The 12,429-nt window shown below is 39.6% G+C and overlaps 2 protein-coding genes across 2 annotated transcripts; one reads left to right on the forward strand and one right to left on the reverse strand.

The window, feature by feature from the left end:
• Positions 1 to 773: 773 nt before the first annotated feature.
• cebpb (CCAAT enhancer binding protein beta) lies at positions 774 to 2,343 on the reverse strand. Its single transcript, XM_027031359.2, has one exon. It carries the CDS (start codon positions 2,124 to 2,126, stop codon positions 1,275 to 1,277), a length of 852 nt encoding a protein of 283 aa, XP_026887160.2. The 5' UTR covers positions 2,127 to 2,343; the 3' UTR covers positions 774 to 1,274.
• Positions 2,344 to 4,866: 2,523 nt separating this feature from the next.
• peds1 (plasmanylethanolamine desaturase 1) lies at positions 4,867 to 8,167 on the forward strand. The gene is made up of 6 exons (XM_027031365.2): positions 4,867 to 5,018; positions 6,516 to 6,635; positions 6,883 to 6,974; positions 7,251 to 7,395; positions 7,563 to 7,775; positions 7,966 to 8,167. Exons 1-6 carry the CDS (start codon positions 4,883 to 4,885, stop codon positions 8,085 to 8,087), a joined length of 828 nt encoding a protein of 275 aa, XP_026887166.2. The 5' UTR covers positions 4,867 to 4,882; the 3' UTR covers positions 8,088 to 8,167.
• The last annotated feature ends 4,262 nt before the right edge of the window (positions 8,168 to 12,429 follow it).

The following is a 12,429-nucleotide window of genomic DNA, read 5'->3' on the forward strand; positions in this document are numbered from 1 at the left end:
ATGAAGATGTTTGGGGTGTTAATATTATACAATTAAAATGTTATTATTCCAAATACAACTGTACCAAATTATTCTTATTTTCTTAGTAGTCTTTTTCCATTTGCATGTATATGTGTATGTTTATAGAAGAACCAATTACAGCACTGAGGTTGTTTGGGGGGCTGCTACCAAATAAATGTTGATCCAGCCTTGACCCAGACTTCTGAGAGCACTGAACTCAGTAGACTATTGACAGTACCTGTGTGCTTTAGATAATTCTGCTGGTAGAGGTGGACAAAGGACAAACCTGTAAACGGCCCTAGAAAGTCTCCAGTATCTTAGGAAAAAACAAAAAACAAAAACAAAAGCCCTATCTTTGTTACAATTGACATAAATATATTTACTGAATATATAAAGAATTTATTAATTCTTTGCAGCATACATAAATCTATGGTGTGTGGTAAAAGCAGAAATGAAGTGAAAATATGTTGAAAATTCGAGTGGAGGTATTTAGATGTCTCTGCAGTATCAACATACATTGACAACATTATGAAGGTATGTAGTATTCCCTTTTCTCGTCCTATAAATCTTTCAAGTTCATCTTAACATTAGTGATCAAAATAAGAATGAATTTAAACCACATACCAAAAACTGAACCTCTGAAATAATCATATTTTTACATGAAAGGTTAATTTGTCTAAAGGAGGTGTGTATGACATGAAAGCTCATCCTACAGAGAGCAAGAGGGGTGTGACATTAGAGCCAAGGTAAAAAGAAGCAATTAGACGAACAGGTTCAAAGAGAAGTAAAAATCATTTAATTCAATAAAATATTTTATAGCATTAGAACATATGTACCCTTATTCGTTTTTGCACACTACTTCATTGCATTGCCAATACTGTTACAATGAGTTGCATCATACCTCTGCAGTACAACTCTTCCCTTGACGGCCACTGCCCCAGATATGGGGAAAAGGTATTTAAATAACAAGAGTATTAAACAGTAGATATTTCACCCGTACAAAAATACTGTACAGACCAAATACATGATAGGGCTTCCAGAACACGATAGTGACAAGTCACCAAGCATGGGGATACTGTTGCGCAATCCAGGCGCCAAGTCCACTTTATATGCTCTCGCGCTTGTAAACAAAACATTTTTATGAAGAACTGTTGCCACTTAGAATTAACTCATTTGTAAAATGTACACTTGTTAGAACCAGTTTTACAGTCATCTGTATAAAGGCTCATGAAGTACCAGCCGCTTTCTCCAAGCGTAGATGGCGTAGCCTACTGTTAGCACTGACCGGTAGCGGAGAGCAAATTTCGCAGCGTGGCCAACTCTCGTGACAGCTGCTCCACGCGCTTCTGTAAACGGTCATTTTCGGCGGCGAGCTCCAGCACTTTATGCTGCGTCTCGAGATTGCGCATTTTGGCTTTGTCCCTGCTTTTGCGCACGGCAAGATTGTTCCTCTCCCGGCGTTGCCTATACTCCTCACTGTCCTTGTCCAGTCTCTTCTTCCCTTTGCCAACCGAGGGCATTTTGCCGCCAGGCTGAGGTGAACTACCCTTACCTGGCGGGGCTGGTGTACCTGGGGGGCTGGAGCAAGAGGAAGAAGCTGTGGAAATGTTTCCGAGGCTCCCGCTAGGAGCCGCCTGGTACTGCAGATACGAGCGCATGTCAAAGCCTCCCGAATTATCCATTCGTGGGTCTTCGTTCAAGTCGCCTCGCCAGGGATTCTTCCCAAAACTGCCGAGAAAGTCCGGGCTGAAAACCGTGTCGACCCGCGTCTCCTGCAGTTCAGGGTAACCGAGCTGGTTGGGTTCGTGGTCAGCCAGTGATATGTAGTTCTTGTAATTTTGTAGAGCCGCAGCCCTCTTGGTCTTGACGTCCTCAGAAAGAAAGTCAGAGAAGAGTTCCCCGTCGCGGTGCTCGGGCTGCACCTCGCCCTGGCTCACCAGCTGCTGGTACTGAAGAGCGGAGTCCAAGTAGATGCTGAAATCTATCGCCTTCTCGTTCTCGGAGATACCAAGTTTCGTCATCGAGCCGTCAGTGGATTGCTTGTACACGCCGTTGTTGACGGGACTGATACTGTTGCCAGTGTGGAAAGCAAGGCAGTCCCTTTCGTAAATACCGACCACTTCCATGGATCTTAACACCCGCCGGATTGCGGCAGGAGAAGAATCAGGGTCTGGTTGCCCTGGCGAATTTACAGCCACAAACGCACAAGAAAACTATAGCCTAAACAGCAAGCAGACCCTGAGCGACTAAATATATTTATATGGTAGTGATAAATATAGTGATGAGATCAATCTAGTCTGGTTGGTAGTCCCTTGGCGTGCTTGAACAGAAACGCGCTGTCGATTTCCCATGTTTCGAAGTTTGTGTTTATATACTAGAGGTGGGCGGTGACCTGTCTGACGTGTTGAGTCGGTGGCTTCAAAAAAAAAAGAAAAAAAAGAAAAAGAGTTGCTCGTAGTATAAACCGGCCTAAACCTGATCCCTGAACTCTTACGGAAGAGGCACGTAATTTTCCCGTTCTCGTCAATATAGGAAACAAACAAAAAATAATAAAGTTGTCGTACAGGAAAGAATAGCACAAAAATTAGTTTACTATTTAAATATGGACACAAGTAGATCAAAGCTTTAGACATTTTGAAACATGTAGGCTATTTAACAAATAACGTGGCACCAAATAAATAGGATATAATATGTTTCCCTATGCAAACGAAATCATATCCTTGTGTGGATATATATGCAGTATATGATGATATGGCAGATAAATATATTCAAACATGAATATATATGTTCAAACATCCTCTGCATATACCCTGTCACATTGGGATTGCTTGTGTAGTAACATTACAACATTCCTCTATTCTCCACTCTTGTCCATGTGTGTCTTGTATCTGTCCCAGTAGCCCACTTTACATCACACTGATGGTCCCCCAGCATCTGAGGTGGATCTTCTTGACCCAGGTGACATCCTAGCCAGTGTGACTCATTTTTAACTCTCATTGTTGTCAGGTAGCTTAATGGATCTTGCCTATGGGACCACACTGGAGACACCCTGGTTGAGATTCAAACAACGGACCTCCTGTACTGAAGTCAGTGGTGTGACTGGGGTAACGGCTAAACAACTGGACATAGAAGTGATGGATAAACATCAGAAGAGGGCAGTAGTGATAGATGCTGCAAGCCCAATCTCAGTCTCCAGAAGAGTGCAGTCCTGCTGGAAACAGCTAAGGTACTACGCAGGACCCTCAAGCTCCCAGGCCTCTGGTAGAGGACCGAAGCTTGAAATAAAAAGACCTCCCGGGGAGGGTGAGTGAGGTGTGTATGTGTGGGGTTTGTAGCTGGCACATCCTTGCTTGTGGAATTTGGTTTTAGAGGCTTGGGAATTATCTGAAGTAGCTGAAAGGGCTATTTAGTGGATGAAAAGATCACAGGTTAGTTGGAGAAATTTAATAAAGATGGAGATGTTTGGTGTCTCAGATACATGGAAGACATATGTAAAAGCCCCTGTTGTCAGTGGGGCAGGGATGCCAATATGGGTTTATGACTAAAGAGGTTTGTATGTGGTTGGTTTAAAAGTGAGCTTGGAGGGTGATGCATCTGGGACACCAGACCTCACTGTTGAGCCTTCTGGAGGTGTGGTGGGCTTAATTAAGCAAAACGCAGACTAATGGAGGTACCTATGTGATGGCCCAGATAAAGAGCTCACGGGGTTGTGGTTTCTATTCTGAAGTGGGTGGACTGGGCCCTGCGTGAAACTAATGGTTTGACAAAAGATATCTGACATCTTATCCTGTGTATAATTACACTACAAGGTCCTGTTTACTTTTATGTGGTAAATAAGCGTATATATATTTTGTATGTGATTCTTAAAGGTGTTCCATAGACCTTTTGCATGTGGGTTCAGCTACACAGCACTGCAACATTTTGTATTTTCTCTGCCTTAATACATTCAAACCAACTAATCAAGGCCCTGGTAATTAGATTATCAGTTAAATATCATCTTGTGGCCCACTAAAATTGGAGCCTGATACACCTGGTTTAGACTGTCATGCATAAACAATCATTCTGTGAAGAAACATAGGAATCTTCACAGCACTTGCCAAATTAAACAGTCTAGATGTTAATTACAAAAATATGCTATATAAATCAAGTCTAAATTAGACATTTTCATTGCATAAGACCTTACAGGATAGGCCATAGCATATGGTCTACATAACATGTTATGAAACTAATTTTTTGTTTTATTGGACAGACCATAACAATGAACAGTAAACGTATATAAACTGCATATATACGTATGCACGAAGTATGGACTTGATAGTTCATCATATGATCTTATCCCGTCGCCAGCGCTAATGAACTTGAAATGTTTCCCTCAAGCTAATTACTATACTGACATCTAGTGGACATTTTGACGTCGTTGCATCTGAAGTTGTAATGCTACGCTATCTATTAAGTGACAAAAACTGCACATTCTTTTAACCTTTCGGCGTTTTTATTTAAAGTGATAAATGACTAAATCGTTTATGTCTCTTATTAAGGAATTTAATTTTGAATCACATTGTTGGATTTAGAAAGATCTTGATTGGGCCTGTTTGCACGATTTAAAATAAAACGGGTCTGATTTTGGAAAGGGCGCTAGGGTATGATATCCTTGGAACTGCACAATAAAGCATTTTAACCAATGTTTTCTGATTGGTTGCAGACTGGTGGAGTCAGAAAATACGTGTATTTTCTGTGTCAACTTATTGGTAAATGGTCCGATGATGAAAAGTTTGGATTGATTGATGATTGGCTGAATATAAAGTGTTACCGTGCCGACAAAGGCGTGGATTGAGGAACTGCTGTTTGTAGCTTCCTAAACGGGGCTGAGCCTGGGACGAATATGGCGAGCATCCTGGACGAAAACGGCGATAGGGACAACTTTCAGGAAACCGAACGAAGTTCACCAGTTCGGGTCTCCGCAAGATGGGGCCCCCAACATGCAGGTGCTCAGGAGCTGGCGAATTTATATTCACCAGGTGAGAAGACAGGTCTGTGTTTTTGCCTCTTAGCTCATTAGCTAGCTAGCAGGGTGGCTAGCTATGCCACCAGTGCCAGCGTAGCTGCCTAATAGAAGTCAGCTACTTATTTCCCAGAATATGGTGGCTGACAGTTAAAGCACGAATGTAACCTGTCATAATTCGATGTTGGTGCCAATGTTAATTTCTTTGTAGCTAGCTAGTTATCTTACCCAGCTGATTAACTTCTCCGTAGTGTCAGTACCAACGCGAACACGTTTGCTAAAGATAGCTGCGTGATATAAGTAATCCTAGCTAGCCCAGCTTTCGGAATTATTTTGATGCAGCCTTCACGTTTAAGCCTGAATTAAGTCATCGTTGCATATCTGTCCTATAACTAGACTAATAGCTAGTTCAGCTTTTAGCCAAGTGTCACTTCGTATGACCATTCTGGGAGGAGTGTGCTTCCCCACAGGGAGCGCTGTTTAGTTTAGTTTGCCGTGAAGGTATTATTTGCTGGAAAATATCTTTTATGTTGAGATGTTAACCCTCATGCAGCATATTTGGAATGAGTTATGGCATTTTGTGTAGTATTTTGTAGAACTAGATTGTTTTTAATGAGTACAAAGGATGGGGGAATGTATCAGAAATTAACTGCAGTCTAAGGAACATTAACATCACCGTAGTAAGCTAGTTGCTATGTCAACTAGTAGAATGCTGAAGCGGACAACTTTAACCGAAAACAGTATTCAACGTCGTTGTCAATAAAATCTGTAACTCTGAAGTAGTATAGGGATTTATCGCTGTGTTGGTTCTGAAGTATACACCCTGCGTCTCTGTTAGATTCTTAGGTTAACGTTCATGTAGAACTTAGCAGAGCAGCAGGCAGGAGGCCGGCCAGTGTTGCATCGTGTACGCAGTCCTCACCCCTGTGTATGAATAAGCTTTAATGACCGGTGTGGTCTTGTGTGGTGCAGTTCTTTTAAACACATTTCTCAGTGCCTGTGATGAAGGAAGTGGTTCAAACCAGAATTTTGGCAGCTGCACAGTGTGGTGTCCAGTGCTCACCTATGTTTGTCCTAGCAATGAAATGAACAGCAGTGTATAGAAGAGTATCTCCAGATAACTCCAGTGGGTGGCACTCCTAGTGACCTGATCGTGTTTTCCTTGGTTGGCTATGAATTGCTCTTTATGTATCTACAGTAGCTAAACAATACTCTTACTTGGTGATCTGAGTTAGGAGGAGGGAAAAGGAATGCACAGAAATCAAATTACAGCTTCAGAGCCAAGGCATTGCCCTATCAGAACCGTGCACAGGCACTCGTATGTGCATGCCCTCTGCCACTCCATGAACAGCTTTGTGTACAGAAAGTGTATTTTTGTATGTAAACCTGCTGCTGAAATAGTATAATTCAAATGTCATAGAGGGAGAACATTTTAAGGTGGTTTGTGTGTCTGTGCAATTCTGTGAGTCGCTCTCTTTCTATAATTCTCTTCAATTTCCTCTTCTTTGGGTAGGTAAGAGGTGCCAGGAGTGGATCAGTGTTGTTCTTTGCTTTGCTCTCATGGCCTTTAACTTCTTTCATCTCCTCACCCACTTTCACTTGGGCCATATCTGGTACATTCTCCTTGGGATTGGTGAGTACCTTGGATACATGGAATCATGGACTAACAACAAGCCTGACCTGTACTAAAGACCAAATGTGTGTTGTTATTATTATTATTATTATTAATAATAATAACAATAATAACAACAACACTAATGATAATAATGATGATTAATAATAATAATAATAATAATAATAATAATAATAATAGTTAATAATAAAAATAACAATTGTTTTTGTTTGGGTGTGCATGTGTGGCTGCATATGTCAACACACAGTGGCAGGAATCTTAACAGCAGACTTTGCATCTGGATTGGTTCACTGGGGTGCTGACACATGGGGGTCAGTGGATCTGCCTATCTTTGGAAAGGTATGGGGGAGAACCGAAAATAATTTAAATTTTCTGACCTACCCATGCACTCACAACTGCACTGTAAAAGTCACAGTAGGACAGTGGGCCAACAGTAGTGGAATTTAAAAGGGCAGTTTCAAAGTTAACCTGCTCTCACTACATTGATCTACAGACTTATCAGGTGGACAAGAGTATCAAATTGTCTTGTTGATTTAAATCAATCAGGATTTTAGGACACCATAAATATTTAAGACTCCTTTAGGACTTCTGTATTTCTCTCTGCTCCTTTCTTAGGCCTTCATCCGGCCATTTCGCGAGCATCACATTGATCCCACTGCTATTACCCGGCATGATTTCATTGAAACAAATGGTGATAATTGCATGATAACGATTGTTCCCTTGGCTAACATGGCCTACAGCTTTCACACTTCAAGCCCAGGTAAGACAGCAGGCCAGCCATGAGCCACCTGATTTCAGAGCTTAAGATGTTTTTAAAATAAAACTTTGCTTAAAAGAACATCTGTTTTAACATGTTTTTTAACTTTTGAATGTGCGTTTTGTAATGTGCCACTCTGCATCTCTCTGTATGCTTCTCTGTCTTTCCAGTGGATATCTATCATGTGTACCCCTGGTACTGTTATCTGTTTGCTCTGGCCATCTTTGTGACTCTGACTAATCAAATCCATAAGTGGTCACACACGTATTTTGGGCTGCCACGCTGGGTCATGTTCCTCCAGGACTTCCACATCATCCTCCCACGCAAACACCACAGAGTGCACCATGTAGCACCTCATGAGACTTACTTCTGCATTACCACTGGTAAGCAAATACATACACACACATTGACTTTCACATCACATGAATACACATGTACATGCGTTGACATATGGACAGTTAGTTTATGTCACTGAAGCACCATAACATTAGTGTTCATTTTAACGGTATACTTGTGTGTTCATGCATGTGTGCATGTGGGCTTGTGAATTTGTGTGCTTGCACATGTATCCAGGCTGGTTGAACTACCCACTGGAGAAATTTGGCTTCTGGAGGAGTCTGGAGGACATAATTCAGGGCCTTACGGGAGAGAAGCCCAGATCTGATGACCTAAAGTGGGCCCAGAAGACCCAATAACCTGGCTTTGGTGCCACACCTCCCTTTCCTACCTCAGCCATCTGCACAGGGGACAGGCCTTCATCTCTCTTTTTTTTTTTTTTTTTTTTTTTTTTTTTTTCTTCCCCCCCTCTCTCTCTCCACCATTCAGTTCTCTTCTGTCTCCTCAAGCTGTGGGGGTAATGAGAGCTTGCCAACCTTACCTGAGAATGGACAACAAAAACAGTACAAAAACTCCCAGCCCACATAGAAGAAAGAAGGAAAGAACTCGAAAGCAATACTGCTCAGCACTTCTTATCTAATGCAACAGCATTTTGCTCTAAAAATTTGTTTGAATTCAGAGAAGCCATTTAATCCCTTGGGGTACAAATCATCCAAAAAAAGCCCTGTCAAAAAAAACTCAGCATAAATGTATATAACTCTCTCAAAGTGCAAAAAATGGAAGATCCACATCCACTTCAACAAAAGTGGCTTTCAGTTTAAACAGATGCCTTTTTTTAAAAGATGCTCTGGCTTTTTTTTTGTTTACAGATCTCTACAGCCTGGCTGGTCTCATTGCTAAAAGCTTGATTGGTAAATTATGAGCCTTGTGCTCTTCACTGTTGTCAAGCTAATGGCAGGAAACTGCCCCTCCACAGCACTTGTGAAGAGACATGCAGGCGCATGGTTACAAAAGGATGAAATTTGATGTCTTTACTTGTTACTGGTGTCTGAACAGAAATGGCACTCGCGTATGCAGTCTTTCCACCTTACTTGTGCAGTACTCACAGAAGAGACTGATGCACTCCACCCTTTCACACTCCACATATGCTCCATGCCAAGCCTTTGGCTTATGCCTTCTAATCATGCACTCTTTATTACAGTATGTAATATTGGCTCATGGTTATACATCATACACAGTCATACAAACGATGCATCGATGAGAGATTTAATTATTTTTGTGCCATAACCACTTTCTCACTTGTTGTTCAAGCTACTGTAAAAACAACCAAACATACACACACGTGCACCTGCGCACGCACACTTAAAACGACCAAGTGAAGTTGCTTACTTGTGCACTAGGCCATATTTTGATTTAGCCATTGACACATCAGGGTAAGAGCAGGACTAATAATCTTAGCTGTACCGTAAGATGAAAACATGGTTAAAGCCAATTCTGATCTTAGGAAAGACTTATATAGTTTCAGTTACATATAAATATTTGTCTGTTTTTAAAATGTGCTAAATGTAGCTAAGCATGGCAGACTAAGGCTTTTCAGAATTTTCATTTGCTTTACTAGTTTGTTAGGTGCCCAGACATATGAAACACTATTACTTGCTCCTTGTCAGTAATACAGATGTTTAGGTCAATTTGAGCATGTTTAGTCACTCAAAAGCACATTATTACAGCAGTTATGGCTACATAGACCACTTAATGGTCATATGTGGCCATACAGCTAGTTCTACAGCTATTTTATAATACCATCTATAATGTCTAACTATGAACAGTGAATTCTTTCACACAATTGTAGTTATGTAATTTCGAATAACATCAACATCCAAAACATGATGCTGATTTTAAACAAAACAACCTGTCAATCCCTTAGTTAGTTTATATTAATTAGATTGTACTTCTTTCTTTAAGAGCTTCAATACATCTGCCAATTAAGATCACTTATATATATGACTAATGCACAAAGTGAAATATGTCCAATAGTTTTAGTGTTTTCCATAAAAAAGGCACCAGAGATGTGCTTGAATTAGAAAAGTTTAAAATTTCAGATTAATGCAATTTTTGTTATGGCAATTATGTACATATTAGTTTATCTTTGTCAGGCTGATGGCCTTCTCGTTAAAGAATACTTTTTTAACTTAATCTCCATCTACTGCATCTGGAGCATATGGTTGATTACACTGGACTAAGCAGCAAATGCCCATAGTTTCCCCTTGTAAATATTTAATGACTGGGATGTTATATTAAAAAGAGGGTTTGTTTAGAATGATTATCTGTCTGAGTTTGACCATACAGATGCAGGTGATTGAGATTAGGTTTAAAATGCTTTATGCAGTTCTCAAAGATTTACTGTCATTTTTTCTAACTCTGCAGAGCTTTACTTCTTTCATCATAACCCCACCTCTTTAATTAATAAATTATCCTAATTGGTGGAGAGACATGCTTCTCTGTGGGGTTAGCACTGTGCTTTAGATGTTGAGTAACAATAACTGGTGGTTATCCATCTGTATTGCATAAATAAGGTTTTATATTTGAAACACTGCAATTAATTGCATATTTAAAAATGTGGTCAGAAATGTTTTAGCTGTGCCATTTTGTTTTCTCCAGCTTTACATTTTCCCTCCTGTACTGTGTCTGTATGGGATGTTCTGTGTTGAGTAACCTTACCACTCCCCATTTGTTCCCAATTAGACATGTTTTGATCTTAACTCTTTGACAGCCAAAACTTGTCCAAAGTGATCAAATATGAAACAACAACATAGTATTAATTAGCTCTGTTACAATAGTTCATAGGTCAGTACTTGTAAAGGTCACTCAGCTCTAAATGTGTCGGATTACATGGAGCATCAGAACAATTGCCAATGGTTTCTAAAATAAATATGTACATATTTTGAAATTCCTTAATCTTTTGCTAGGATACCAATGGCACAAATCATACTGATTAAAGAAGTTAATAGATTTATGAAATCCTATGTACACCGAATCCTCATATATGTATATTTATTACATTTTTGTTTTGGTGTGGATTTTTTTCTAATGGCTTTGAGTTGATTGTGAGTTTGTGAGTTTGTAAATTTAAGTTTGAGAAAGTGGTCATTTTTTATAATTAGAAGATGATTTGAGATGATTTAACATACTTGTTTGTCATACTGTAGTATGTTTAAGATGAAGGAATTAGTGTCCCATGATTGTCACAGAAGCACTTATGTTTCACAGAGAAGATCCCTTAACTATACAGATGGGTTTTCTGATTTGGTAGAAACTACTATACTGGGAGCAGGGGATCTGTTTTGTGATTTGTGTGCGTTTTTGTTTTTTTTGGCAACAATAGAAGTTACCTAACATATCTCTGACATCACTGGTCCTTTTGGAGAAAAATATAATAATGATATTATTGTTAACTGTTCCACCTGTGATGATGTGTATTTGGACTTTAGGCTATTAACAGTGATGTTCCATCCTAGATTCCATATATGTTAAAGTTTTAAAATACTGGGGACGAAGAAAATGCTTACCTGTAGCAGACATAACAGCCCTTTAGTGATGATGGTGTGTAAATGACTTGTGACCTCATACGGTGTTTCACTATGAGCCTGTACACCTCTTACTTGGGGCTTTGAACCTGAAGAAACATCAGCAACTTGCCTATGAAGTGTCGGTTTGCCTACATATTTAAAAAAAAATTAAGTTGCTATTATATTGTACTAAAGGGGCTGATATTTCTGATTGTGACTTTTAGTGCATTTGGTAATCACTTAAAGTGATGGTGCTTGAACTTCTGGATGTGCTCAAATGCATGTCTTTAACTACAGCACAATGGGAAAATGATTTTTTCTGTTTTCACTCATAAGCCAAGTGGTAAAACATTTGGGTGAAATTATTCTACAATGGTTAAAAAGGCTGGTTGCATATACTGCCCATTGGATTTTCTGTGACCCATTTAATACTTTTTTTCTCTCTCTCTGTGACCCATCTCTTTTTTTTTTTTTTTTTTTTTTTCTTTTTTCTTTTTGGAGAAGAAAGTTTATTGCAAGTACCTTTGTGTCTTTGGCACAGTCTACTGTCATATTGCCTCACACCTCAAACTCTTATATTAAGTTATTGGACCTTGTTTTTTTGTTCTAGGTTTCCAATTCTGATGTGGGTGGTCAACTAAAATGTTGAAAAATAATGCCTTGATGCCTTTCTGTTGTCTCCCTTTAGGAAGACTAATGTTATCATGTAAACATTATATTTATATTGAAATTAATAAACTTAAAGATATCTCATGGTTATAATGTGTTTTAATAGGTTTTAATGGGTGAATAGTTATAGGTTTTCCTTACTGCCACTGTACCTCAAAAACTGATTATCATTCCCTTCATAAAATAGATTAGGTGATTTTAAAATGGGCATTGCTTGAGTTTGTGCAGGTCATGTTGTCAGGACTGAATCTCATGATTCCTGCTGTAATTATAACCTCCTGCAGTACAAGAATATAGTATGCATGATGGTTTACAATAGTTCTGAGTCCAGTAAGAGTAACACAAACTATTTGAAATAGTCGTACATTTGTCAGCAATACGGCTTGAAACGGTCTTGGGTCGTGCCCGCGCATTTTGCGCTGTTTGACGGGTTTTGCGTGATTTGAGCCCAGGCATGGTACGTGCG

The sequence above is a fragment of the Electrophorus electricus genome, chromosome 23 (assembly GCF_013358815.1).
Source record: "Electrophorus electricus isolate fEleEle1 chromosome 23, fEleEle1.pri, whole genome shotgun sequence".
NCBI lineage: Eukaryota > Metazoa > Chordata > Actinopteri > Gymnotiformes > Gymnotidae > Electrophorus > Electrophorus electricus.